Source organism: Chamaea fasciata, unplaced genomic scaffold, assembly GCF_029207755.1.
Source record: "Chamaea fasciata isolate MVZ Bird 193981 ecotype frontalis unplaced genomic scaffold, bChaFas1.0.hap1 SCAF_9, whole genome shotgun sequence".
NCBI classification, from domain to species: domain Eukaryota; kingdom Metazoa; phylum Chordata; class Aves; order Passeriformes; family Sylviidae; genus Chamaea; species Chamaea fasciata.
Window position 1 is genome coordinate 22,717,859 of NW_027094094.1, and position 27,627 is coordinate 22,745,485.

Genomic DNA, 27,627 nt, shown 5'->3' on the forward strand with positions numbered 1-27,627 from the left:
TTCTGTATGTGATTGCGATCCAGGTGCAAAAAGCATTAATTCCATTTTCTGAGCAGATGGATGACAAATATTCAAAAAAATATTTATGTTTGTTCTGGTGAAGCAATACCCTTTTACTCAAGAGTACAGAATAATTCCTTGCACATTTTGTAAATTTATATTGTACCAACAATAAACAGAGTATTTCAGACCAGCTGTAGGATTATGAATTTAGTCATAAAATTCCACAGAAATCAAAGATTATGGTGTTTTATCTGCTTTTTGCAAACACAGCTGTTGTATAGATCCATACACCACGTTTCAGCATCCCTTATTTCACCTCAATGCAGTACTAAAAAGTAGTCTTCACCTCCTCAGTAGTGCACCATGTTTGAATATTAGGTCTGAGAACAGCAAGTGTCAATTCATTAAGACTGAGTCAAGAATACAGCCAGTAAAGGAAGTACCATTTAAAACTCCTTTCTCCAAATTCACATCAGATCGAAAATCTGTGCTCTGCCTACTGAGAAGAAAATTCTTGCATTTTCAGGTGCACAGAAATGCTTTCCCTAAAGGCTGATGTTACCAAGTCAAAGAGAGAAGATAGTGAAAATTCTATGCACTATCAGAGTAGATTAGAGCCAGTGCCTGGTAAAGAAGGGGTCTGAAATTTTCCTACAAGACTCTGTTCCTCAAATCTATGTATTATTGGCTATTTTCCACTGAAGGCTGCATGTTTCTTACAGGATCTGCCCCACATGCAGTGATATATAATTTTCTCTAGATTAATTTCCTAGTTAAAAGTGGACATGAAATAATTCAGATGATATTTCCTGACATTCCTGCTTTTACAGTGCTGATATGTACAATTTGCCCACAATAGGAAGAAAAGTGAAGTAACACAGAAAAAACCAAATATGGAATTTAACAGATAATAAAAGCCCAAATCATACCATTTGCTTTACAAACCACCCTATCTCACTTGAATTTATAGTCACAAGATTTTTAGGTGAAAATAATCCTCACTTCACTTTCAGCACACAGTGTCAGTGCTCTATTTGGCTACTAATAATCCAGCTAGTTCTCAGCTAAAGGAGACCTTCTGCTGGGCTCTGAAGGTATGATCCACACTCCCAAGCCTAGTGTCAGCTGAAATTACTCCCTATCCTCAAGCAAATGACACTTTGGATGGCCAAGGGGCTGCAGTGTGGATGAACATGACTGGCATTAACTGCCGAGTGCACAGGGACTGGAAAGGCACCAGTGTACCTCTGTAGTGCACCGTGAGCTCATCCATACACAAAAACTCCTTTGGTTTTGCAGGAAAATGTTCCACACGGTGTGGAGCTGATCAAAGAAAAACATAATCAGCAATTAGGAAGACAATAAAGCTGTCAGATAATTTATACTGAGAAGGAGAGTAACTAGGTGGTAATAGAGAACTTAATGACTGGAGAGTTTCGAGTAAATCAGAAATCACAAAAAGCATTTTGCTCTCAGTCATCTGTGCCTGTAAGGGAATACAACAATTTTCTTTTGATTATGAAGATTATGGTCACTAGATATCCCAACTTTCATGTAAAACCTCTTCAAATTGAACTTCACAATTAAGATAATATACAGCTGGTTCATTTCAGCTACACATCCACAGTGATGCTACAATATTACTGTTTTGAATAAAACCAGCACTCCTTGAAGGATAATGCTTAATAAAATGCTTTGTACTAAACACGTCCATGGAGCACAGTTCCATCTGCCTTACTTTATAAAGGTGATCTTAAAAGAGGGCAAAATAATTTCCCTGCATAAATCACCTATAACTGCAACAAGAAAATGGCTTTAGAATGGAACTTTTATAGCAGTTTTACTTAAGTAGAAGCCCTCGTTTTTCTGTTCTAACACTATCTTTGAATTAAAAGATGCATTATTCTGTTTTTTTATCTGCCACCTCTTATATATTTACTAGCAACAAACAAATGAAATTATAAAGTTAAATAGGCTGCTTTTCCAATATTCAGCTTTTGAATCAAAGTTGCATCTGGAGAGCTATCACAGGAAAACATGCTTCTAGTAAATGCCTGTGCAATTTTGAAGACAAGTTAAGCTTAGATAGCTAAAACCTAAAACACCAAGAAAATGTAATTTTTTTCACTTCATATCCCTTTAAACATATCAAAGCAGAGAAGATCGCTAGATAGATTTAGAGAAAAATCTTTAATAATTATATCCAATTTATAAACGAAATGCACTGACTTTTTAAAAAACAATTTAAAACCAAATGTCTGAATGAAACAAAAATACACTCACATGTTCAGTAGCAGCTTCTTTAACTTCGTTCCAAATTAAAAAGTTCCCTGAACAGAAGAAACTAAGAAAAGCAACAAAAAAATTCCCAATGCATGCAGATCTAAAGAATGTGTAAATCCTGGCCTCTGAGCACCATTGGCTTTATTGGCAAACTTTCTGGCAATCCATTAGGTGAGCCACAGCAGCGCAAGTAGCTGCGGAGGAGTCAGTATCTTCAGAGTGGTGCAGAAATATGTCCTTCATTTTATGGACTGCTCTGCTGTGTTTCTATTTTCATTTAGAATTTGAGATAGTTTGCTACTAAATACTGCTCAAGGTGATAACAAGGTTAACAAAGGCTAAATGTCTGTGGGTCAGTAGTGAATGAAGTGCAAGCCCTGTATAATGTAAGAATATAAACACAGAAACACTAGAGAATGTTAATCATTCAAAAAACTGATGTGAAACAAGTGGCAAAATGTGACAAACTATGAAGGGTACTGTTCCCTTGCCTTAGGTAAATATTGTATGAAACTGCCAGATCGTATAAACATCCTGCAATTCAAAACTTCAGAAAAAGCCTTAAATATTCCAGTTGTAAGAACATTTCCCAAATTTTTCTTCTCTATATGCTGTCTGACTTTGTATAGTAAAATACTGCAACTGTAAAGACAGAATAGTGGATAAAGGAACAGATTTTCAGCCATCCAACCAGTAATTCTGAAATGTCATTTGAGCAGGAAGGTCCAAACTTAACAGATCCACAGAATATTCTGAGATAGAAGGGACCCACAAGGGTCAAGTGCAACTCTTAGGTATATGGCCCATCCAGGGACTGAACCCTCAACCTTGGCGTTACCAGCAGCAGGCCCTGACCCGGCTTTTCTCATATCGATACCTGGAGCACTGAAGCACAAGAAGTCATTTTAGCTAATCCCAATGGGGTCTGGACCTCTCAGGTGAGGGTCAAGCAGTGCATGTAAAAAACCATATTAACAAAGTTTCCTCTTTTGAATGTGGAATTATAACAAGAGTGAAAAATCTTGATCAAATCTCTCTTGACTTTTCTTAATTTCACATGTATATAAAGTGAAGTGACAGAATTGCCAAAAGATTACTGGAAGGATATGAATGATCCAGTTTAAATAAACCTCCAGTCTCAGGTGAGTACATAAGTTCCATCAGAGCCCTTTGATATTCAGAAAAAACAGACACGAAAGAACTGTCTCAAGCCTTGTATGGAATTCTTAACTTCTAATCTTTCTAGTGAAAGCCCAACAGTCTTTGCATCAGTTTATACCAATTCCAGTCCCAAGAGGATTTGCTTCTGCTTAATTCAGTCTTGCAAAAAAGTCAGGAGGAACACAGATATGCAGTTCGAGGTTTTTAATTACTTAAACTGAATAATGCATCTTTTCTTAATTCCACATAAACCCAGGCTCATGCACCACAGAGCACGCTAGACAACTGGTGCTGAATTAATGAGAACTACACGGACATCGCTGTACATTTGGTCCAGGGCTTAGAAGACGAAATAGTTCCTTTGAGCAGTGTTACAGAAATTACAAATAGAAAGTGAACAAAAGATCAAAAACAGTAACCAGAAATCACAGAACGCATGTTAAAAATGCCAAAATATAAACTGTCATGTTTTAGGTGTAAAGACTTCTAGTATTGGATTTATGCAGATATCAATTTTTTTACTTATAAAGTTGCTTGTAAACAACAACCATTCAAAATTCAAAGTCGAGAAGATCGCACTCAGCAACAAACTTACTCAAATTGAAAATATTTAAAAACACAGTCAAAAGAATCAATGAAAGATGCTATCAGAGGAATAACTACTGGATAATGTATAAAGACTAGACTAAATGCCTACAAGGAACTATACATATTAACATACCATTTGGGAGATAAGGAATGAAATTTTATTTTCAACTGGTCTTTCAGCTGACATAAGATAAGAAACAGTCAAATTAAAAAAAAATCAATCTAATCTCTCATATTAATATTAAGATCTCTCATACTACCATTAAGGAAAGTGTACAAGTCAGTAACATGTGGTAGATAGCTCAAGAAAATTTGGAAATCACCTGACTGATGATAATGTGATGCTAAAAGAAGCACTTTTAACTGCCCCTCATTCATATGCCAGAAGACAGAATAAATAATTGTGGTTTCCCTCAGCAGTTTGAGGGAATGGGTTCTCTCCTTTTACAGTATTATTCCACAATCTCTTAAAGACAGAACTCAACAGTCCAGGTAACCTTCATTGAAGCAGAAGAACTTAATTACAGAGTCAGAAAGACCACTGAAACCATTACAGAATCCAAGGGCAGTCGTAAAGTAATTAAACTGATAATACAAAGAAGGATAAAAGGAAAATAGTTTGTTTTTTCACCTAACATCCAGTTCTTGGGAACAGATTTTAACTGGACAGAAAAGGATCTGGAGAGAAGAAAATTATGTAATATCTTTTAAAAAAAACACAAAATGCTTGGCCATTAAAGGAAATTGCAGTGATTTATTTTTCAGCATAAATCCTTTATACTTGCGATTACTATCCTGTTGTTATCCTAGAGCAGAGTATTACTGAATTAAATATGAGCAAAATTAAAGTCAGTTATTTTAAACTCTGTAGAATTTAGCAGTCAATCTACATCAAAATAGCCTTCTGTGTTTCTCAATCACTAAATCTGGCAGACTTTGATCTTCAACATTTATGGATTGATGTCCAGAAAAAACATGACATAGAACATCAACCAATGGTCACAACAGATAATTTGGCTACATCAGCTAATGTAAAGTCTAGCTGCTTATGTTAATCTGTATGAAATATACGTAAAAACAGTTCAGTTTACAGCATGGTATCTGAAAAAAACATATGCTGAAGAACATTAATATACATTTTGAAGTTCTAAATATTATAACCCTGAAAGAATACCAAGAGTGTTTCACTGAAGGGAGGGTTGGTTATATGACAAGGAGATCTAACTAGGAATTCAAATTTAGGTCACTTAAATGAAAATACTAATTGCGTTTACTGTTCACAAAACAAGCAAAGCAAAACAAAACAAATCAAACCACAACCAGTCCAAAATAGTAATATATTTTTTTAGTTTAAGAACAGCAGAATTCAAAAGGAATAAAATGTTTATGAAATATGTTAGCCAACCACAGACTTACTGCATTGCAAAGACATTTTAATTGAAGTGTTGCACGACTAGAAACATGGCGGACATTTCATTAATGATGGAGAAAAAGCAGAAGTTTCCCATACATATTTTATTTCATAACTTAGAAAAAGCCAATCATGTAATGATTGCCTTCCTAATGTGACTAAGGAGACTAAGGAGAATGCAAATAAACACATCTGTTAAGCCAGACATTTTTAAGTCATCATATTTGGGTAACCTGTATCCGATAGCTTTTAAAACTCTGTGGGCTACTTAGTGTTGGTTTTAGGCAAGTCTGGCACATATAGTTTATAGAAGTTCCAGAAGAAAGTTCATGTTATTTCCATAAGCCTAAAAGAAATAACCATGACCCTATTAATTAATCTCAGACAAAACAAAGAGTTCTACTACAAAGTAATTAAGTCGTCAAGATAAGTAATTCTATTTAAGTATACATTTAGAAAAGCATCACATACCATTTGCTTTCCCATTAAATTACATGTTTGAGTGACAGAGCTATAAATACTGTTGTCATTTACTCAGCATTGCCATGGCACTCATTAATGGACTAAACCCCAGGGAGTCTTAAAATGTATCTGTCATGTCCTCCTTGGAAGCCTTGTCAGGAATGTGTTCTTGACCTTAAGTTATTTAATGTTTCTATTCATATTCTGCCTAATAATGTTAAGCAATGATACCAGGGGATGAAGTGCTTGATAAGGAAGAGAGTAAGTGAGTGACAAGCAAGACTGGAACTGTGTAAAGCAGGATGGCAACAAACTACATGTATTTGTTTACAGGTACCATTTCCTTGTATTTAACTATAAATTTAGGACTGGATTATTTTATTTTCTTCCACTAAAGACACATTCTTGCTCAGTCAAGTTATAGATGAAAGAGGTCAAACTAGTCCATCCAGCTTGGCAAATACAGCAGGAGGCAGTTTTTGAAGCAGCTATGATATTAACTATGAACAGCTTCTAAAAATTCAGAAACTAGGACTACTTTCAGGTGAGCCTGCCACTCATTCACACATGAAAAAATCAAGATTCTCCCCTCCTGCCTATCATCCCTCCCCATCAGAGCAGAATAGAAATCAGAATGTTTTAGGGTCATTTGTCTGTGCAATGTTAAGTACCACTCACAGAGACAGACTGGGGACAGTTGATTTAAATTATCCCATTTGCTTTGAGTTCAGAGAGGTAGGGAAGCAAGAACACAGTTTCTATGCATGTCAGATGACAGACACTAATGACACTTGAAACTAGCGCTGTCCCTGTGTTTCTGCTCTGCTCCAGGGTCTTATGGCTACTTGTTTGACTTCTCATCAGTGGAGGAGAGATGAGAAGCACATAGTCACAAATGAATTCAACAACATCCATAAAAATCTGCCACAGATTTCAGCAAATGTATACTTTCCACAAGGTTACCTTCTGGTCTTAATACTGTAGCAACTCAAATGTCTGTTGGAAGGTGAGTATTACTTTAACTGGGGCCCTATCAAAATTTGCATGCTCTGTGAAACCTGAACTGATTGAGGTGCTTAGAAAAAAGCAAAAATATTGTCTTCAATACAATGCCAATGTGATACAGTCCATTCAATGACAGATCAAGGACAAATCACTGAGCACATTGAGCATTCAAAAGTCTTTTCATGAAATTCACTGATACCTGTTTGAAGGTATTTGAAGTGTAGAAAGAAATGTTACCATACATAAAAGCAGTACACATGCAGATATTGATAAATTAATTTCTTCTAGGAAATTGTAGAGAATTTGGCTTCCATTATAAATAAAATAATGCATAACATAAGTAAAGTGACAAAAAAATGCATCAAAGCTGTATAAAAGACACTAGTTTTGCAAGGAGTAGTGTAGAATTTGGATGTGCATTCAAAGATTCCACCAATAGATGGCAGAAATGCACAACACTTACCAATATAGTCATTGCACACGACTGCAAATTTAAGGTGCTAAGTAAGGGAGCTTCGCAACCTGTAGATGCACCAAAATCCAGTAAGCGACTGCAAAGTTGAAGTGGTATCCCTACAACCAAGCCAGCAGAGGACGATTTTGTGCCACTGTAACTAAATTCCATTAAACTATCTAAGTTTCCCAAAAGGAATAAAGTGGTTTCAAATATGGTTTCAGGTTGAGCTGTTCCATAGAGATTTTGGCAAGAAAGTCGACATGACATTAAAACAAATGTTTTCATGTACAGATTTTTAACTAAAGCTTCATCTTGAAGAACACTTGGTGGATTGGCAGAAGGCTTCACACCATCACCTTAACTATCTTAGTAAGACACATCCGCTTTTCCTCCCAAAGTCTTCTATCTCTCTCCATGGTGAGAAACCAATTTCGTTCTCCAACTCACCAAGAAAGCTAAATTTCCACCAGAGTTGTTGGAAACACTCTTCTCAGACCAGGCATTAATACTGAAACCACAAGTCTCATCCAAAATTAATTAAAATGTCTGTAACAGGACCTGGACAGAATTTGAGCAACCACTGGAAAAAAGGACCCCCTTCCCTAACTGGGCTAATCATCACCTGAAGAGATTTGTTCTTTATGCTTTGCATGTGTCTGTATTTGCATCTATTGTCTGTCTTCTTTCCCCCCCCCACTATATTTCTCAAAATATTTCCTGAAAAAAATGTCAGCATCAGCAGCAACCTAGACTAAAAGGGATGTCAGGGAATAAGGATGAAGAAAAAATCTTCCTGATAATAGAATTTACTAGGAATCATGCAGTTTCTACCCCTTGATGTTCTGTACAGTAGAACAGATGAAGCACGCAGTCAGGAAAAGGAAGTAAGATAGTTTAAAAGATCTTTTTTATCTTTAATTTCCCTGATTCAACAATGAGACACTATCAAATTCATATATTACGTTGCATGAATATCTTTGTATTAATATCACAATCTAAGGCTGATTTTTCCTCATTCACATATTCTTGCAAATGTGAAGCCAAGATCCTATTTCTTATGTTAAATCTCCCTCTAACAACACAATCCTGTCAAGGCCATTTAGCCCAACACAGGCAACTCATAAAATCAGTGTTTTCTTTTTCATAAGCATACAAGTACATGATAAAGGGCATTTCAGTTATTTGAACTGGCTTTGCTACCACAGAAGATAGAATAACAGTTTTAAGCATGTGTAAAGTGTTGTTTAGTCTTTACGAAATAAAACTGGAAGACATTCACTTGTTGCAGGACTCTCCAATTTTTCAGACTGCAAGCTATCCAAAGGGAAACAGTTCTGAATCTGAAACTTAGCCATTATTTCTCCCATTGAAAATTCTTTTCTCTCCAACAACCCTTTCAGCCTACCTTCACTTAGACTATAAACAAAATAATACAAACTCAGCAATGCACTGAAATAATTTGGTAGAAATTCACAGTCAAAATCACGTATGAAACATTATTCCCTTGGGAAGATTCTCACCACTCTGTAGAATCCGGCACCTGGAGAACTGTCCTACTATTATCAGAAAGTTTCTTGTACAGAGCTGTGCAAGCAATACATATGATTTTATAAAGGAGAGCTATAGTTTATGAGCAAGTATCTACACAAATACTCCTGTTTGCAAAACAGTGCTGGAAAAATGTCACGGGGATCTAGATGAAAATGAGCATCCAAAAAACACAGTGATATTCATATCTGTACAGTTTTCAAGTCAAAACATAGGAAATTTTCATACAGCATGATAAAGCACTGTATATCACTAAACTATTACAAATTTGTTATTTTTTTTCTATCTGTACTTCCCCCAACCTTTCAATAATATGTAGCTCTTCCCATATGCCAAATGCGTTCTTTTTGTGTGCTTCCTTTTCTTATGCTGTCCTGTGCAAGCAAAAACGATACCACAGAAACCCTTTCTGAAGGATTTACCCAACCTAAAAATTTGGTATTTTGCAGGTTTGAAGTGCTGTTTTGCCTTCAGCTTTACTTCAGGTATCAATCATAATGACATTCCTAGAAACCTTTTGAAAAATCATAATCTGATCTGTCTTTCAATACCAAATGTCTGCAAACTGAAATCTAGGTAGAAGACTAGATTTGAAACAACATCCTTTATGAATACTGATTGAAAAATTAATTCATATACAGCATTTCAAGGTGCAAGAATGCAGGTTATGAAAAGCTGAATACAAGAGAGTAGCAGGGAAAGGAGAAGGCTTCACATCCTAAGAGCTACATGTTAGGTGAATGATGGCATATCTGAACTAGCATGAGAAAGAAAAAAATCCACTGGCTTTCCACTACAGTACGTGAACAGATGATACACTCAGAGCACATCCTCTGCTATAATTCACATCTTTCTGTAAGCACTTACAAAGGCAAAGTTTAGTATTTATTTAGGATAGTTTGGTTTCTTTAAAATACTGCTCAAACTGTGGGTCTATCCTGATACTAGTCAGTTAGCTAAACCAGGACAGCTCCTGTAGAATTGTGCATTCAGAGAGCCACACTGGGGACTTTGATTCTGCCGACTACTTCAATGAACTCACTATAGCTGACTGACACGAATCAATAATGAAATAAACTGGAAAGACCCTGATGCACAATACACTCCAGATGGTGCATTTTATTTCAGCTTCTAAATGATCTTGAAATCTAAAGCGCACAAAGGAATACCACTAAATCATTAAGAAATTCTTAAAATGTGCCAGTGTTGAATCATGTTCACATTACTTAACCTTAAGCACTCTCTACTTGCCTCACTAAAAGGCAAACCTCCCTGCTAATCCTACATACACATGGGGACAACTTGTGCAAAACCCACAAATTACATATTCTGAATCCCCCTCAGCAGAAGGATATCTCTCTCAATTACAATACTTATATAAAAGAAAAAGGCAAGGTAGGTATCTAACCTGAAACTGAATAATATGGTCTAAACACCCTCCCTTCCCCCCTACTCACACACTCAGTCCTACCACGGTATTACCTACAAGTATGATCAAAGTATTTGAGCTCCACAGACAGTAAATTTGGCCATCTCTTTCAAAGGTGTGAAGGAAGACACAGTCTTCATTAATAAACTTTCATATATTCACTTAAAAATACTTTCATCACAGCTTCTCAAAATACCTTGCTGGTCTAAATTAAAGCTATGTTAAGAATCCAAACAATTCACATTTTTGAATTAGTGAATGATTTCACTGAGGATGATTTATCTAAAATAAAAACCCCTCTGGAAGCAGGTGCAAAGCTAAAACATTGTAAATACGTTACTCATAAGATGACTAAATTAAAAAACACATCAATATTTTTGCCTCAGCAGGTGAGAAATGTCTCAGGAGGATTCCATGAGGAAACCAGCAAAGTGAGGTCATAAACAAGAAATCAAGATAAAGTGATGTTGGTGTAATTAAGAGTTATGGAAATCTTTTCAACCCTGTGAGTGCTTAACTCTTCCTGAAAACTGACATAAAATTTATAAAATCTATGCAGCAGAAACTGCTAAATGTGCAAACGCTCTCATTATCCCTGTCAGTACTGCTAGCTGGATTGCTGTGTCACCATGAGTCAGTCAATTACACAGTCACTTTCATGAAGGGTATTCATTCCAAATAATTATCTCTGCCTCATTTCCCAGAGTTTGTGGTCTTGCTACTTTCTCATTTCATATTCCTTTTCAATGGATTCTGTGATTCTATTTATTCTCTCAGATAGCCTTCGTCTCCAAGGATTTCAATCTCAAAGTTTTTGGGAAACTCTGATACATCACATACAAGAATGAAAATGGAAAAAATCCCTTTAATTCACATAATGCAAAGAATCTGAGATTAAGTTATAGCTAGTGAAATCAGCAATTTTCTTTCAAGTATAAGCACGTTTTTCACTTACATACCTTCTTTTTAAGTTTTATTTCCTATCACAAAATGGAACTGTATGACATTTTCTCTTTCAAAAAGCCTTATGCAGTTTTCCATAAATGACAGAGGTGATATGTGATAAAGGGAGTAATCATATGAGGATGTGTAGTGATCTTTTCTGGCTGTTTTACTGCTTTCTTCCCTGGCATACTAATAACCACTGACATGGTTATATGACCTTTACTGTGGTTATAAATTTATTGATCTCTTTCCATAAAACCAAAAAATCATCAATAACTTTTGTATCTTTGCACTTCTATATTAACATGAAAATATTATGACTATTAAAGACCCTCTGGTTTATTTTCTTCCATATGAAACATTTAAGTTAACCATTCTCTTCAGTTTTCACAGACAGTGAGTGGCTGTATTTCTGGAGGAATTAATTGCCAAACTGTGAGGTTTTATACATTGTCTAAAGACATGCCAACCACAAAGTATGCCATTTTTAGGAAGTTTTCTCTGAATAAAAAATCAAAAGATTTGACCTTCATTTTTCCTCATGAGAGAGCAAATAACATTTGTACAAGAAACTCCCTTTGCCACATTATGGATGTTTTTTCAGGGTCCTCTCTATTTCATTTTGTATTCCATTTTATATGTAGCATATCTTTTCTAATGCATTCCTAGCAGTCCAACACAAATATTAGGTGTCTAAATGTATCTCCCAAATCAGTTGTTTCAGTTGATTTAAAATTTAGGCACAGTGGCCCAAAAATGCAATGAGAATATACTGACTGCATTCTTGACTCATGACAATCCAGTTCAGTGAATGAATGATCTAGATCACCTGTTCAGGTTGCAAGCTGAGACAAATCAAACTCATGGTTTGATAAGGGCAGCCTCATGTTACACAGTACTTCCAAAATGGAGTTCTCCAACACTTAGAGTACGAGATAATATTAGTAAGTTGAAAACAGATATAGTAAGTGCTTTTTCTGACAAAATCCACCTTACTGCTTAAAATTCACTTTGGAAACAACTTTGGTAACATTCTTCTATTTACACAATGACACAAGGCAAAGAAATTCTCCACCAAAATGTGCAAAGTGGAAGTAATTTTATAACAAGCATTTTAAAGGTAAAACAATTGTACTTACCAAGCCAACTTCTGTTTAAATATACTGACACAAATACTGGAGGGACCGTGAAGAAATCTACCACTGAGTTAACTTCTAGCCAAAACCATAGCTTGTCATTGGCTGCTATAAACTGGAAAGAAAAAAAAAAAAAAAGAGGGGAAGAGATGAAAGAATCAGATTATCCTCAGGCTGACTGCAGGTATCTGTTCTAAAATATTAAACTCAAAAGTTAGTGCACTAACTGATGTTTTAGGTCAGTCCAGACAAAATATGTCTCACTGGAAGAAAGTCTGCATTGTGCATTTCTTGATAATCACACTGAGATTAAAATCAAAGGTCTAACTGAAGAGACAGATCATCTACATGATCAGTTGTAATATCTGTGCTAAAAATATTTTTTCCACATTTATTGACAACGTATCAGTCACACTAGAAAAGTGTAGGCAATTATAAAGTATTTCGAAGTACATCACCTTTGTTCTAGCACACCAATATGCTGGGAGTAGTCTTATCATGTACTTGCTGCTCACAGATTACTAAATAATACAGAGTGGTTTACAAAGAGTCCCATTATTATCTGTCCAGAGAAGATCAGCAGGATGACTCCTACAAGGCACAGTTTGGGACTGCAGCAGCACTTCGGTCTTTTGAACTGAATGTGGTCATTTCTCTTTCCTGAATACAAAATCAGCCCAGGGAAACTGGCAAGCTTAGATGCCAAGGACATCATAGAACTTGCCTATGTGCTTAAATAAGGTCAAACTACTATTCACATTTGATTAATAATTAAACAGTAATGAAAACATTTGCTTTATATAAACATTAAATATAAATATACAAATAAAGGGGAAAAGTGTATCATGATGAAGATATTTAACAGAACAGTTTTATCTCTCAAAACTTTGCCTTACACATTCAAAAACGATGTTCATACTTTTTGCATTAAAGAAGATATTAATTGTGTTTCTTTCAAAGAAAAAACAATCTCTGTTTCAATCACAATATACAACAGCTGTATTCCCTCCCTGCCTCTTGCTACCAAAGACACACTACTTACACGCAAGCCAAAGTAGAGTAGGAAGAACACATTGAAAGCCATGTCGATCTGTAATGTGAAATCTTTGTAGAAATTCTGGCAGGATTCTATTGGGCTATTTGAAAGACAAAGAAATCAGAATAAATTGTCAGTACATGAATTTCTACTCTGCTGAGAATCGTATGCATTTCATTAAAGACCTTGATTCAGAAATCATGTTTCTGTTTTCCAGTCATTTACAAGATACAAGCAAGCATTTCAAAGGAATTATTTCATACAGTCAGTTAGTCATCCATACATGGTTTATATTCACCTGTTCAGGTAATATTTGAGAATTAACATGCAGATACCTTTAGGAGAGGACAAGCAGGAGAATACCTCAGGATTGCTTAACCCCACATTAACCCTTAAAGAACTGACTTCTTTCTAAAGGAGACACACCTATGATACTTTAGGAAGAAACCTAACAAGCACACAGGTACAGTGAAACATTACATGCTTTTAATTCATGTTATAATATAAAACCTTTAACAAAAAATAGTTGCTTAGGAATACATTACCCATTAGCAACCTGGAGTACTTAGTCTTGTAGAATCCCTTGCTTACAAGAAGTTGATTGGATTTTTTTTTATCTTTTTCTCACTTTTTTTTTTTTGTATGGCTATTTAATGTACTTTATGTACAGTACTATGAACTGAGTAGAAAAGCAGCATAGCCCACTGGTAAAATTAAATAACAAAATAAATTGAAGAATTTGAAGCAGTACTCTAAGGGTTAATTTCTGCATGCAGGTTAATTAAAATACCCTTGTGTGTATCAGGCAGCCATTGCAAATTTTAGCTTATTATTTTATGCTCTATTTGACAGTGGGACAGATCCAAAGCTTACTCTATACAAACTGGTACTTTATAAATATACTTTTATCTAAGGAAGGTGGTAACTTCTGTAAGGATCATCAGTGATTTATTTGTGAGGTTTCTAAAACATGTTGTTGAAGCCACAGTCCAATGTTGTAGTCATAGACCAAAGTGAAAATCATGTCCCAATATATGTTGATGTATATACTATATATACATAATGTCCCACCACATATACATATATATACACACATATATTGCAAATGATCATGTGTTCACCACAACTGTAATAGAGGGACACTAGAACGTAGATCATTTGATCATTTGGAGCCCTAGAAAACATCCTTTTAGAAAAGCAGAAATTTGTTGGCTTTCTAGATCAAATAAATCACTGAACGTGAATGTAATACCAGTTAGTATAGCAGTAGTTCTGCAAATATAATGCTAGACTGCTCAACAAGCAAGATTCTATGCGTTATGAATGTCAGTTACCTAACTTAAGGCATAAAGGAAATTACCTGGACTACCAGGTCATTACACATGCAGCCAAATTTTCCATTCCTTGTATACATTTCAGGTCAAACAAGTTAATTACAGCATGCTCTCTCCTGTCTCTAGATGCATGAATGTATGCAGCAAAATTCTCCTTGATATACAATAGCTTTATATTTTAAGAAGCTTCAGTGCTATAGAAAAATTTTTAAAAATTGTTTTTCAAAGGCTATTTGAAAAGACATTGAAGTTATGAGATACTTCCGGTATAGTTAAAATAAAATTGATTTATAAGAGCAGAAGGGAAGAGAAGCCAAATGCTAACATTAACATATAGGACAGCAGACAATACTTCATACTTTACAAACACAGTTTTAGCTACAAAAACAGTGGATACAATCTGAGAACTCAACTGGAGCATTTTCAGTATGGCACTAATGAGAACAAAGTATTTTGTCAAAATAAGGTAGACCACACACTGAGTCACAATGCACCCTACCAACAGGAAGTACAGAGGAACAGAATTAACAGCCCTGCACCAACCCTTAATTCCAGGTCAGGTTCCTGCAAAAGCTGGAGAAATTCACTGAAACTAATGGAATTGCTGAGTCTTATAACCTGGATAGGGAGCAATTTTTAGTTAAGGTCAGCTAAGGTTGCAGCTTACAGCTGTACTTTTGTGTCACTGTCCTTTACAAAAACCTGCAAGATCTGACAAATTACCCAGTGCATAATACATCTTCTTTTTTTTTTTTTGGAAAACACTTAACACAATGGATGACAATTCTGATTTGTGACTTTTGTTCACATAATACCAAAACTGATGTTTCTGCTAGTCATATCCTTTAAACCTTCTTTCATTTCAAAGATCATTCCTCTCTTTCAATGTTTAAGTTACCCACTTCAAAGACAAACACAGCATCCTCTCTTTTTTATTTCAAATGAGGATTTTGTCAGAAGAGCATGACTCTGAAGAAATTATTAATTTTTTTCAGAGATGGATTATAAAATATTTTAAACATACTAAATTAAATTTTTGGTTTGAATTTTTTTTTGTTTTCATCAGTAGCTCACATTTGATCTGACAGAAAAATATGGCCACTAATGTTTATCATTGCACAATTAATTCAGCCTGCTACAGAAAGGAAGCCAATTTAAAATTCATCTTTACATCAAGTTTCCCAAAAACAGAAGTGCTATACTTCTTAGTAGTGTACTGGGGTCTCCAAAACCAGTAATAATACTAATAAAACTCCCTGGTTTATATCAAAATCACATAGCAAGTCCTATGGGGTTTCACCCCATTAGGGCAGCAAAAGTTTTACTTTTGGAGAAGGCAACAGACTATTAGAAACTATTATTTTTATTCCCCTTCCATGTAAGCATGGTTTCATACATTTGTACTGCAAAAGGACAGGAGAAACTATGATAAAATCCATTAATAGCATACTAGCAATGACAGGTAAGATTTAATATAACTGGATGAAAATTACAGTAATGATGGAACTCTAAATGCAATGAGTGCCTCCCCCTAAAAAAGTGGCAGGATCAATATTCCAACAACTGATGAGCACATGTGGTAAATGAGCCAGATAGAGAGGGCACACCACCAGAGCTGTTTCCTGAACAGAGGAGGACTGGTGGGTGATATGATGATTGGAGGTTGTCTTGGGCACAGCAATCACAAAATAATAGATTTTGGTTCCTGCAGAAATAACAAGAGGGGCCAGCAGAACTGCTGTGTTGGACTCCCAGAGGGCAGGCTTTGGCCTGTTTATGATGCTGGTTGAGAAAGGTCCTTGGGATGCAGTCCTGAAAGGCAAAGGAGTCCAGGAAGGCTGGACATGCTTCAACAAGGAAATTTTAAACATGCTGAAGCAGGCCATCCCCACACGTCAAAAGACAAGCTGGCAGGGAAGACCATCAGTCTTACTGAATAGAGAACGTTGGGTGGAATTCAGGGATAAGAGTGTATCATCCTTGGAAGAAGGGCCAGGCAATTCAGGAGGGCTTCAAGGACATTTTGAGGTTATGCAGGGAGAAACTTAGAAAGGCCAAAGCTCAACTAGAACCAAATCTGTTTACAGGCATAAAAGACAATAAAAAAATGCTTCTAGAAATATATTAGCAACAGAAGGAGAGCTAAGTAGAATCTCCATCTTTTATTGCATGGGTGGGAAACATAGTGACAAAGAATGAGAAAACTGGGGTACTTAATACCTGCTTTGCCTCAGTCTTTAATAGCAAGACCAGTTGTTTTCTGTGTACCCAGCACCACAGAATGATGAAAGACAGATGGGGAGCAGAATGAAGCCCCCACAATCCAAGGGGAAATGGTCAGTGAAATACTGCACCATTTAGACGCAAATCGAGAGGGCTGCATGGAATCCACCCAAAGATACTGAGGGAACTGGTGCAAGCGCTCACCAAGCCACTTCCTATCATTTATCAGCAGAACTGGTTAAGTGGAGAGGTCCCACCTCACTGGAAGTTAGGAAATAAGACACCCATATACAAGAAGGATCAGAAAGAGGATTCATGCAACTACAAGCCTGTCAGTCTGATCTTGGTGCTGGGGAAGGTCATGGGGAAGAACCTCTTGAAACCAGCACAGAGCACAAGTAGAACACCACGAGATCAGGTCCAGCTCATTTGGATTTATGAAAGGCAGTGCTGCTAGACCAATCTGATCTCCTTCTACGACAAGGTGAGACTTGCTTAGCGGATGAGGGAAAGACTGTGGAGGGTGTACATCTAGACTTTAGTCAAGCTTTTTACACCACTTCCCACAGCATTCTGCGAAGAAGCTGGCTGCTCATAGTTTGGACTAGCTGGGTAAAAGGCTGGATGACTGAGGCCAAGGAGTGTAGTAAAGGAGTCAAATCTGCCTGGTGTCTGACCACTAATGGTGTTCCCCAGGTCTCAGCTTTGGAGCCAGTGCTGTTTAATATCTTGATTTAAGATCTGGTCAAGGGAATTGAATGAGCCCGCAGTAAGCTCACAGACGACACCAAGATGAGTGGGAGTGTTGATCTACTAGAGGGTAGGAAGGCTCTGCAGAGGGATCTGAACAGGCTGGATCCTTGGGCTGAGGCCCCTTTTTTTGAGGTTCAACAAGGCCAAATGTCTTGTCCTGCACTTAGGTCACAACAACCCCATGCAGTGCTACAGGCTTGGAGAAGAGCAGCTGTGATTGTTCACTGGAAAAGGATGTGAGGTTGCCGATCAGCAGCCAGCTCAACATGAGCTAGCATGTGCCAAAGCGGCCAAGGAGGCCAAAAGCAGGACCAGGGAAGGGAGCAACCCCATGTACTGAGCACTGGTGAGGCCACACCTCAAGTGCTGTGTCCAGCTCTGGGCCTCGCACTGCAAGACAGTGAGGGGCTGAGGCAAGTCCAGAGAAGGGCAACAGCTGGGGAAGGGTCTGAAGCACAGGGGGGCTGAGGGTGCTGGGGTTGTTGGGCCTGGAGAAAAGCAGGCTCAGGAAGGACCTTACCACTCCCTACCACTCCCTAGGGGTTTTAGCAAGGTGGGGGTTGACTTCTTCTCGCAAATAAGTGAGAGAGCAAGAGGAAACGGCCTAAGCTGTGCCAGGGGAAGGTTAGATTGGATATTAGGAAACAATTTTTCACTGAAACATTTTCACACATTGAAGAGGCTGCCCAGGGAAGTGGTTGAGTCACAATCCCCAGAGGTATTTAAAAGATGTATAGTTGTGACACTTAGAAACATGGTTTAGTGGAGAACTTAAAGGTCATTTCTAAAATAAATGATTCTATGATTCTCTAATATTTGTTAAGTACTTTGAAAGAGCATCTTTGATTATCTACACAATTTTTACAACAAAACTAGTAGCTACAAAGCCCAGTTCTACAGTTATAATAGGCATAACCTACTTCAATGAGCAAGAGTGACTACAAGACGGCAACAAAATAATTCCATTTAATTTTACATACATGGGGAAAAATTTTGACAAGGTGTTCCTAGCATCTTTTAAGCTCTCTTGCAATCAACACTGAAGCCAACACTTTGCATGACAATTTTAACACAAAATGTACCACTTCTCACTTCAATTCAAAAGAATTTACTGCTGTTTAAAGAACTATTTTTGTCAACAGTTTACATCACATATTTATTATTCTTGCTTATTTCTGGCTGGCTTAAAATGTTTTTAATGCATCGAAATGTTTCTACTGGAATTATTCCTTGAATAGTCATAAAATGAGTGGGAGAGAGCAAAAAAAAGCTTTTTAATATTTTCTGAAATTAATTGTTTCTGTTACTGTATTATTACGAAAGTTCCCAAGAAGACTTAGTATATTTCCAGGATTTTTTAAATTGCAACAGAGTTGAAAATAACTTGAGTGGTTTTCAGTGTGTCATTTCACCACTTGATAGGAGCGGTAAAGCCCATTGCAAACTTAAGATCAAAGCCTTAGTATGAACCAACAATCCCTGCCACAGTGCAGGCATTGCCATTATGGCCACAAAGAAGTAGGGAGAAGGAGTTGTACGTTCACTCAGACTTTAGACCAGCTTTGCAATCACAGTGACAGTTATCTGGATGATTTTATATAAAATGTTCCCCACAATAACGGGAAAGCTTTTGTACACCCAATTCACCGCCTGAAAGAACTATACAATACACAATTTACAGCTGTTATTCTTCCTAGGTGAGGAAGTGGACTCTCGCACTTTTAGCACATCGTGTCAGTCTGCTCCTAATGGTTTTTTGCCTTTTTCTTCTCTTTCTTTAAATGACAAGACGTGCAAAAACTAAGATGGATGCCAATTTTTACCTATGTATAATTTTTTTTAAAAAAGGGAAAACGTTTATTTTAAGACCTATTAATCTCACTGCATTTTGTCAGTGTTTTGAAGATATATATGTAAAACTTCCAGAAACCGCCACAGAAGAAGCTTACATCTACTGCGACTTCAAGAAAGTACTGATGTTAATATCTTACTACAGCTGCTACAACTTCAGAACTTTAAGAAGCTATTGAAAATTTTAGAAATTCAGAGTTTTCCTAATTTACAATTTTAATTTTTGCAAATCTGCTTTCTGAATGGTGGAGGAAAAGCCAAATCCATTACAGAAACAAGATAAAAATATATTTTAATTCTTAGTATCAATAAAATAAAATATAAAACCTAAAGAACTGATAATATAAAAGATCAGGAAGCTTTTATTTCCCATATTCATGACAATTTTTAGATTGCATAACAGTATATTATATGAAGAAACAGTACAATGTGGACTTTCCATCAGAAGGAATGTCCATTGATGTGAGTAGATTTAAAAATGAAATTATAGCTATGTACAGAAATACCAGTTGATGCTGCTATAACAAACAACACAAATTAAATAAATAAGAAAAACCACTCAATATTTAGAATTTCACTAGTATTGCACCATTTGAAGACATTTCACTCACTGCACTTTCAAATGGTATTTTAATGCAATTGATTTGTATCAATTTGGGCATGTAAATTTTCTTTGTTCGTAAAACTGCTTAAAGTGGCTCCTTTTTTTCCAAATTAGTTTGTTTTACTGGAAGCTTCTTTTTAATATCGAATTTGCCCGAATTTACTTCTAGAGCAAACCAAATTTTATGAAGTCTAGAGTAAAAAGATAAATTTGGCACAAATTTGATTTAGCAGTCTCTGTTTATACGCCTTTAATACATATTTTGAACAGTACAGCAAAGAAGATTAAGTTGGTTATGGTTAGGCTTTTTAACTCTGTTTCAGTGATGTAGTACTAAAGTAAAACTATAGAAAAGCCACATATATAATTTAATAAAAGCAATTTTCATTCAATGCAAAAGAGCTTGCTCCTTTATGGTTTAGTTCCACAGCCCAGAAGGGAATAAGCAGTTAAAATCCTCTTTACTGAAACAGGCACGAACGTGTGGCAAAAATAACACAGATGCCTATCAAATATATACCTCGGGGACAAATATTATAATTAAAACAAATCACCAAGACTAAATTAGAATCAAAGATGTCAAACATCTTAAAAGGGACAGAGAGCATAACACACTTTTTCTTACTTCAAGTGGCTTCCATTTATTAACTCAGTGAGTCCCACAGTCAGAAAAAAATTATTTTCTTACAGTATCTCTATTCATCTCCGAAATACAAGATGCTTGTTAAATGCATCTCAGTTTAGAAAGCCTTTCTTTGAGTCATAGCACCAATAAAGTTTTTGATGGCAAATATCTTTTCCATTACTTCACGCTCTGGCGCACTGCTGGGGAACTTTTGCCGCCAGCACTTCCAGTTAGTGCTGCAGGAAATGCAGGCAGGGCTAAGTTGGTTTCCTTCCCAAGGAGGAAGGACAGCCAGCTGAATCACTGGAACAAGGCATTGGCGAAGGCAAGGTGAAGATCCACTTTGGCCATAGGAGAAGTGCCACGTAACCTGCCGTCACAGCCCTAAGACTTGGGTCCATAAAACTCTGTGGGATCATTACATCACTGCTTAGAGATATTTTGCTGAGGTTTTGTGCACCTGGAGCTAGTGAGTGAAGGAGGAACAATGCCTTTCTCACCAAATTTTGTAGACTATTATGGCCTAATAGCTGAGGATGATGTTGTGATCATTACTTGTATTTTCTTATATTATATACATTTAAATCCTATTTGACCACTCAACCCCCTACATCTAAATTCTTAGCTGTCTCTCTTGTACCTGAAGAGAGAGGGTGAACTTTCTGCTCCCAAAGTGTTCCATTATCAAATCCCGGACATTGTCAAATTCTTGGGGCTTTGCCAAGTACTCTTCTTCTAATTCTCAATTCTGACTTTCCTTTGCTTAATGGATTAAACTGTATTTGTCTTTCCACTCACAAAAACTCCACAACTTCAGCATGTGATGAATTACTCTGATTTGGATCACTCTGGTTTATGGTCTTTGTTTCCATCTCCATTTCTGCAGTCGACATGTGGAGTGATCTCCCCTCGCCACTTTGATATGCACCTCTCACATTCCTTCTCAAAATACTTTGATGATCTTGAGCTCATACACACTAAGATGTCTTTGAATGACTTCAACAATCATAATCCTCTGTTCAATTTTAAAGTAACTAAAATATAAATCTGATCAAAACAAAACTGTCAAATAATGTGAAATAAAGCTATCTTTCAAGACTTCTTACACTGTGTTTAATACACCTTATAATTTAAAAGTACCCTGTTTTCAGAAAAAAACCCAAGAACACTTTAAATGTCTGTCCTTACTTCCCTTCCCTAATTTCTATTACAACATCTATTATTCTTTAATGTCTGACAGATCACAAACTGGGATTAGAATATTACCCTTCTATTTCTAACCTAATTAAACAAGTGCATCGTGACTCATCTGTTCTGCAAATGTTATCTACAACTAAGTCCTTCTATGCAACCTCCCTACCACACTGGGGAACCTTGACTAGCTCTCAGACTAATTTGGGGTAAAATGAACAGGTTTCCTTACCCTCCTGCAAACAATTTCCAATATCAGAAGTAAAAAAAAAAACAACAATACCAGATCAATCAGAATTAAATTGGTAAATTAAATTACTGTGTCTTCTCATTTTTCTCAAATCAGAGACATTTTTCCTTGATTTTTTCACTTCTCTGCACCTTGTGGGGCTTAAAGAATGGGACTTAAATAATTATATTGTTCTTATTTTCCCATTTGACTGAAATTTGTTTAAAATTTAAAGATATATTTGAATGCTATGACTTGGCAAGTTTTAATGCAAAATTGATTCAGTTAAGAAACTAAGATAGAGATGGATTTCCAGTGTGAAAGAAAGAGAAGCTCCAAATTTTAACTTCTATCATATTCACATACAAAATTAAGAAGCAAATTTAGTTGGTACAACTGCAGAACAAAGGTCTGCTTTTCTGATGCCCATCTAATGCTACCAAATTTACAGAGCCATTTGCAATTGACAACACACCATGTGACAGTTAAGTAACATTGCTAGTAATTATTTTACCTAAATGAACTAATAAAATTCTGTGAAGTTCAGCATACTGCTGTCAGATTTCATCTCTCTTTCTCAAGTTTTCCATTAATGTGTAGCACATCATGCTTCTTCACAGACTCCCTAGTAAAACATAAGCCAATGTTCAGCACTCAAGCAAAATCAGATTGGGCAGAGCTAATTTCCTCAGCCCAAACACAAAATTATGTATGATAACAAAAAACTTCTGCTTATAATTTTTAACTGAATCATTGCGATATACAGAAAAAATATGCATTAAAATTGCTCACTTTGAAAACAACATAATAATATCCTCAGGATGTGTGTGTATTACCAACTGTCTGCAGCATGTGTCTTTTCTAATTTTTCAAACAGAAGTCAAAGGAAGGTCCCTGAAGAACAGCTAAACATCCAGGAACTCAGTGCTAAACCAGGAATAAGGGAATGGCCTAAAATCCTTCTCCATAACTTCCAAGTTCTTTCACTAGAGTATAAAAGACAGAGTAGGTGCTTTCCTGCAAAATACACCAGTGAGATTTTCATCCTAAGATAACTTAATTTGAAAACGTCCGCTGAGAACCACATAGAGAAGTAGAAAGAGCTTATTTTATTTTGTGTTACATTCCTTAATTGCTCATCATGAGCTAAGAACACTGGCAACTAAAAATAGCATGACATTACCTTGACAAAACAATCTCCCTGATGACAAACCAATTCTAGAAAAATGACAGCACAGCAATGATTGGGACCACATTTTTAATTAAATATAAAGGATTCAATTTTAATAAAAAGGATTTTTTATGAGACTACTAACAGTCTAATTAGAAAAATATGAGTATACTCTTTCAACTAACCTTAATTTTTTGGACAAATTTTAATAAGCCACTTCAGTTTTATCTCTTATACTGATTGCATTATGAAAGGACTTGGTTGAACTGCCTATCTTATTTACTAAAGTTGATAGTCTTGATAATGTTTCTTCTTCATAACATCTTTCTATTACTTCTTGCCTAATTGTTACCTAATAGTTTTTATCAAAGTCTGTCTCAGAGTAATAAGTTGTTGAAGCTGCTTACCCCAGAAAAGAGAAAATAATTGGTGACATGAAAATGCTAGCAACTCCTATGAATACTTCTCCCTATTCCATGTTGATACTGAATTAACAAATGGAAATGAATAAAATTATTGAGACATATATGAGCAGCAAAAAAACTTTCAATTATAACATACAGATAAACACAGGAGTAGATTCTTTGGAAAGATGGTGAATCTCAGATTTTTAAAACAGTAAATACTTTTCAGCCTGGCTTATATAGCCCACTTGAAGTACTTGCATTTGCATGAATCAACAGGATGATCTATATATGAGATATTTCTAAAACTTCCTCCTCCTGTAGGAGAGGGCCTACAAACCATTGAACACCTAGATAAGTGTTTGTTTGAATAGTTTTCATATTTCTATAGCTGCTCTTACCATGCAGCAAGAATGAATTCCTGACATTCCTTGCTCTGTTCCTGAGATTCTTTGCTCTATTTGCTTGCAGCTGTCACCTCTTGAAATTACCCAACAGTGCTTTTCACACTTGCTATCCACTTTCCTCAGACTCAGTTTTCAACAGCCCACCATCACCATGCATTTCCAGTTCCAACTACTCCTCCATCTCAGTGCCTTTTATTATTCTCTTCTGTTGATACTGCCATCCAACTTTTAAAATTCTCCCTCATCTGACTGAATTATTTGAAAAACTATATATGATGAACAAAAATTAGAATGTTCTCCATCTATCCTCTTTGAGTATAAATTAATTTTTTTGTATATCAGCAGAGCTGAGCTCTAATTTTCTGTTTGCTATGCATAACTGATTGCTACAGACGATTCTGAATGTACTTTCCATGCATTTCTTGCTAGCTTACATACTGTAACTCTAAAAAAAAATGTTGTCCTACAAAATTTAGTCTAATTTCAACCATTCTGACTGAAAATTACAAGAGCATCAGATAAACTGGAGTGTAAAAATACTTACAGTTCATTCATCTATCTGTCTTTTCTAAAATTTCCTCCTGTGATACTGTGTTGAAAAGTATCTGGCTACTCTCTAGTTTTACTGAGTAGAAATAAACTTCAGCCTAAGGTATATTATTTGACTTTAACAACAATGAATAATGTAAATGAGCAATGGAAATCAGAAGTATTGCAAAGTGGTAGAAAATTGACACTATATTACTGGACCTGCTTCTTTGGTCAGGATATCTAATGATCCAAATCTATTGGTAACCCTAAAAACCTAATCACATTGTGTTAATAGTAATTCTAAAGCAGTCCTGATAGACAGTTACACCAGGCAGGATATATTTTTTCCTACTTCATATGAAGGGTAACATGAACCATGTAAATGCCTTCCAAAAATCTACACAAAATTAGAAGACATATTAGTCCCAAATGAATTTTGATAATTTCATACTCTCTCTCTCATTCCTCATGAGGACCTCTCAGCCTTACCTACCCCATCATTATAAGGGTTCTTTAAAGCACCTTGCTAAATTAATACCTAAGGTACATTTAGGGTACCTCAGGTCATGCAGCTCAGCTGCTCCCCTTTCACACTGTGAGAGGCGTAGCGTATCCTTCTAACCTGTCACAAGGAAGCCTGTATCTGTATACTCGTTACACTTTACCAGCAATACTGAATGGTGACTTGAAGTAAAAAAACCTTCCAACTACCAAGAGTAACCACTTAATATCTTTGATTAACCTGAGCATCACAGTATAGGTGTTTAAATTGCTCTGCCTTGAACCAGCTCTGGGCATAATCAAGGCCACATTCACTCCTGGCATACAATAAAACTTATGACAATCCCTTGTACCAGTTCCCCTTTTTTCTTTAACCTAGACCCCTGAAGAGTCTTTGTTGCATGTACCTCTTTTGAGTGAAACACATTACACAGTTCCTCTACCCATAAACTCTTCTGCTGAGGTTTAATTTCCACATCTATATAACTGCAATGTAGTAAATTTTCCTTAGAAAAGCTTGTGTCACAGCTGTTGCAGCTGCGGGACCTGATGATTTACCACCATGGTCTTAAGTGAAATTACCACATGCTTCAGGCAAAATGCTGACTCTATGAAAGATTCACTGAATAGCCACATTTACTTCCCAAAAGAATTAGAGAAGTTTAAACAAAGAAGAAATTATAAAAATACTTAAACTTTTCAGAAAAAAATTAGCCTGAAGCCCGACTGACTGTCTCACCCAGTGGTTTTTTCCTTTTTTAGGCAGATTAATGACACTATGCCTTTCTTTTTCAGCAGTAACTTTATCTCCATTAACAAATGGAATAAGAAATTGCCTACAGGTGTAGCAGTTGCTCAAATCAATTATCAGAAGCTTGATATAAAAGTACTTTACAATAATGTAAGAAGAGGATTATAGTAGTGTTAAAAATTAATATATAGTGGCCTTTTCTTCCTAACACCTCTCAAAATGGTTCACAGTATAACATCCATCACCTTTTTATCCTGGCTGCTGTGCATGAGAGAACAGGCGTGTAGCTAAGTTTATACACTGAGCTACTGGAAAGACAAAAGGGCTGGTATAATTTGTACTGAGAGCAGGAAGAAACTCATGTTAGTGTATAGATATGCATCTGACCTGGTTTAGAGAACTAAAAGAATTTTCCTTCATTGTAAAGGGGAAAAAAAAAAAGGAACTGCCATTATTTGGACCCTAATATTTAAAAAAAAAATAATTAAATCCTAAGTAATCCTAAAAAACACACATTCTTAGGGAAGCACAGTACTAGCATGTGGGTGGCATGACAGCAGTTGTAGAAAATATTTCATTTTTTTGTACTACTTTGAATATATATTGTATGTTTTCATTAAGTTACTTGCTTAAAAGTACACATTAAGAGCATATTTTCACTTTATATAAACCCATTTTCTACGACCATTTTTCAAATATCATAACATTCTATAATATAGGCCCTCAAAGTTAAATTTATACAATCAATAGTACCTATTCATCAAGATGAATATAATTTGAAATCTGTGCATTAATTCTGACACCAAGGACTTCACAAAGTGTAACTTCGGAGCATACACTAAACGTTTGCACTGATCAAAAGCACTAGAAAACTGTGTTCAGACACAACGTTTCAAGTCACTTCCCAGATTGCTGTTTCATCATTTTATCAGGAAAAAATAGGATTAGAATTCAATCACATCTCATACCGTGCTGATGAAAGGTTCATTTGAATACATACAAGAACATATGAATAGTAAGTTGCTTATAATGGTCACAATGTCATTTGCACAGGAAACTTCCAGCAGGGTTACAATTCTTCATATGGAATGTCACCATGTGTTTTGTCAATCAATACATTTTACATTATTTTACAAGTTATTTATCATTAAAAAAACCAAAAACCTGTTGCAGTTAAAATGCTTCCCAAACTCTGAATTTCAATAAATTATTATTTACAATCTTACCTCTTTTCACTGTCACCTGCTGCTGAAGTTGACAGCAGGGAAAGGTTTATCTTTCTGATACTACTGGCAGCACTCAGTCCTTGTCACAACAGGATAGTTAGTACATCCTTTCCTCCTCACATCTTGACCACACCAAAATTGTGCATCTAGTCAATAAACTACTGTAATATGCTGGAAATTTTAAATACATAAACCTGATACATATGGCCTATTCATTCTATAAGAGCTTAACTAAAGTTAGTGATAAGCATAATTTACATTTGCTCAAACTTTCTAATGTTATGGTTTTGTATTTAATTCCATTTCATGCACTTAATGCTCTAGACTGCATTCAGTGTATACATCATTATGGTAAGCACATT

General features: G+C 36.0%; 1 protein-coding gene across 14 annotated transcripts in view; it reads right to left on the reverse strand.

The window, feature by feature from the left end:
* KCNMA1 (potassium calcium-activated channel subfamily M alpha 1) overlaps positions 1-27,627 on the reverse strand; it is a 427,658-nt gene that overhangs the window by 166,060 nt on the left and 233,971 nt on the right. For all 14 annotated transcript variants that reach the window (XM_066191493.1, XM_066191492.1, XM_066191496.1 and 11 more), the window contains 2 exons: positions 13,471-13,564; positions 12,432-12,543 (listed from right to left, as the gene is read on the reverse strand). In XM_066191493.1, the coding sequence (XP_066047590.1) occupies positions 12,432-12,543; positions 13,471-13,564 (206 nt within the window). The remainder of the gene's footprint in view (positions 1-12,431; positions 12,544-13,470; positions 13,565-27,627) is intronic.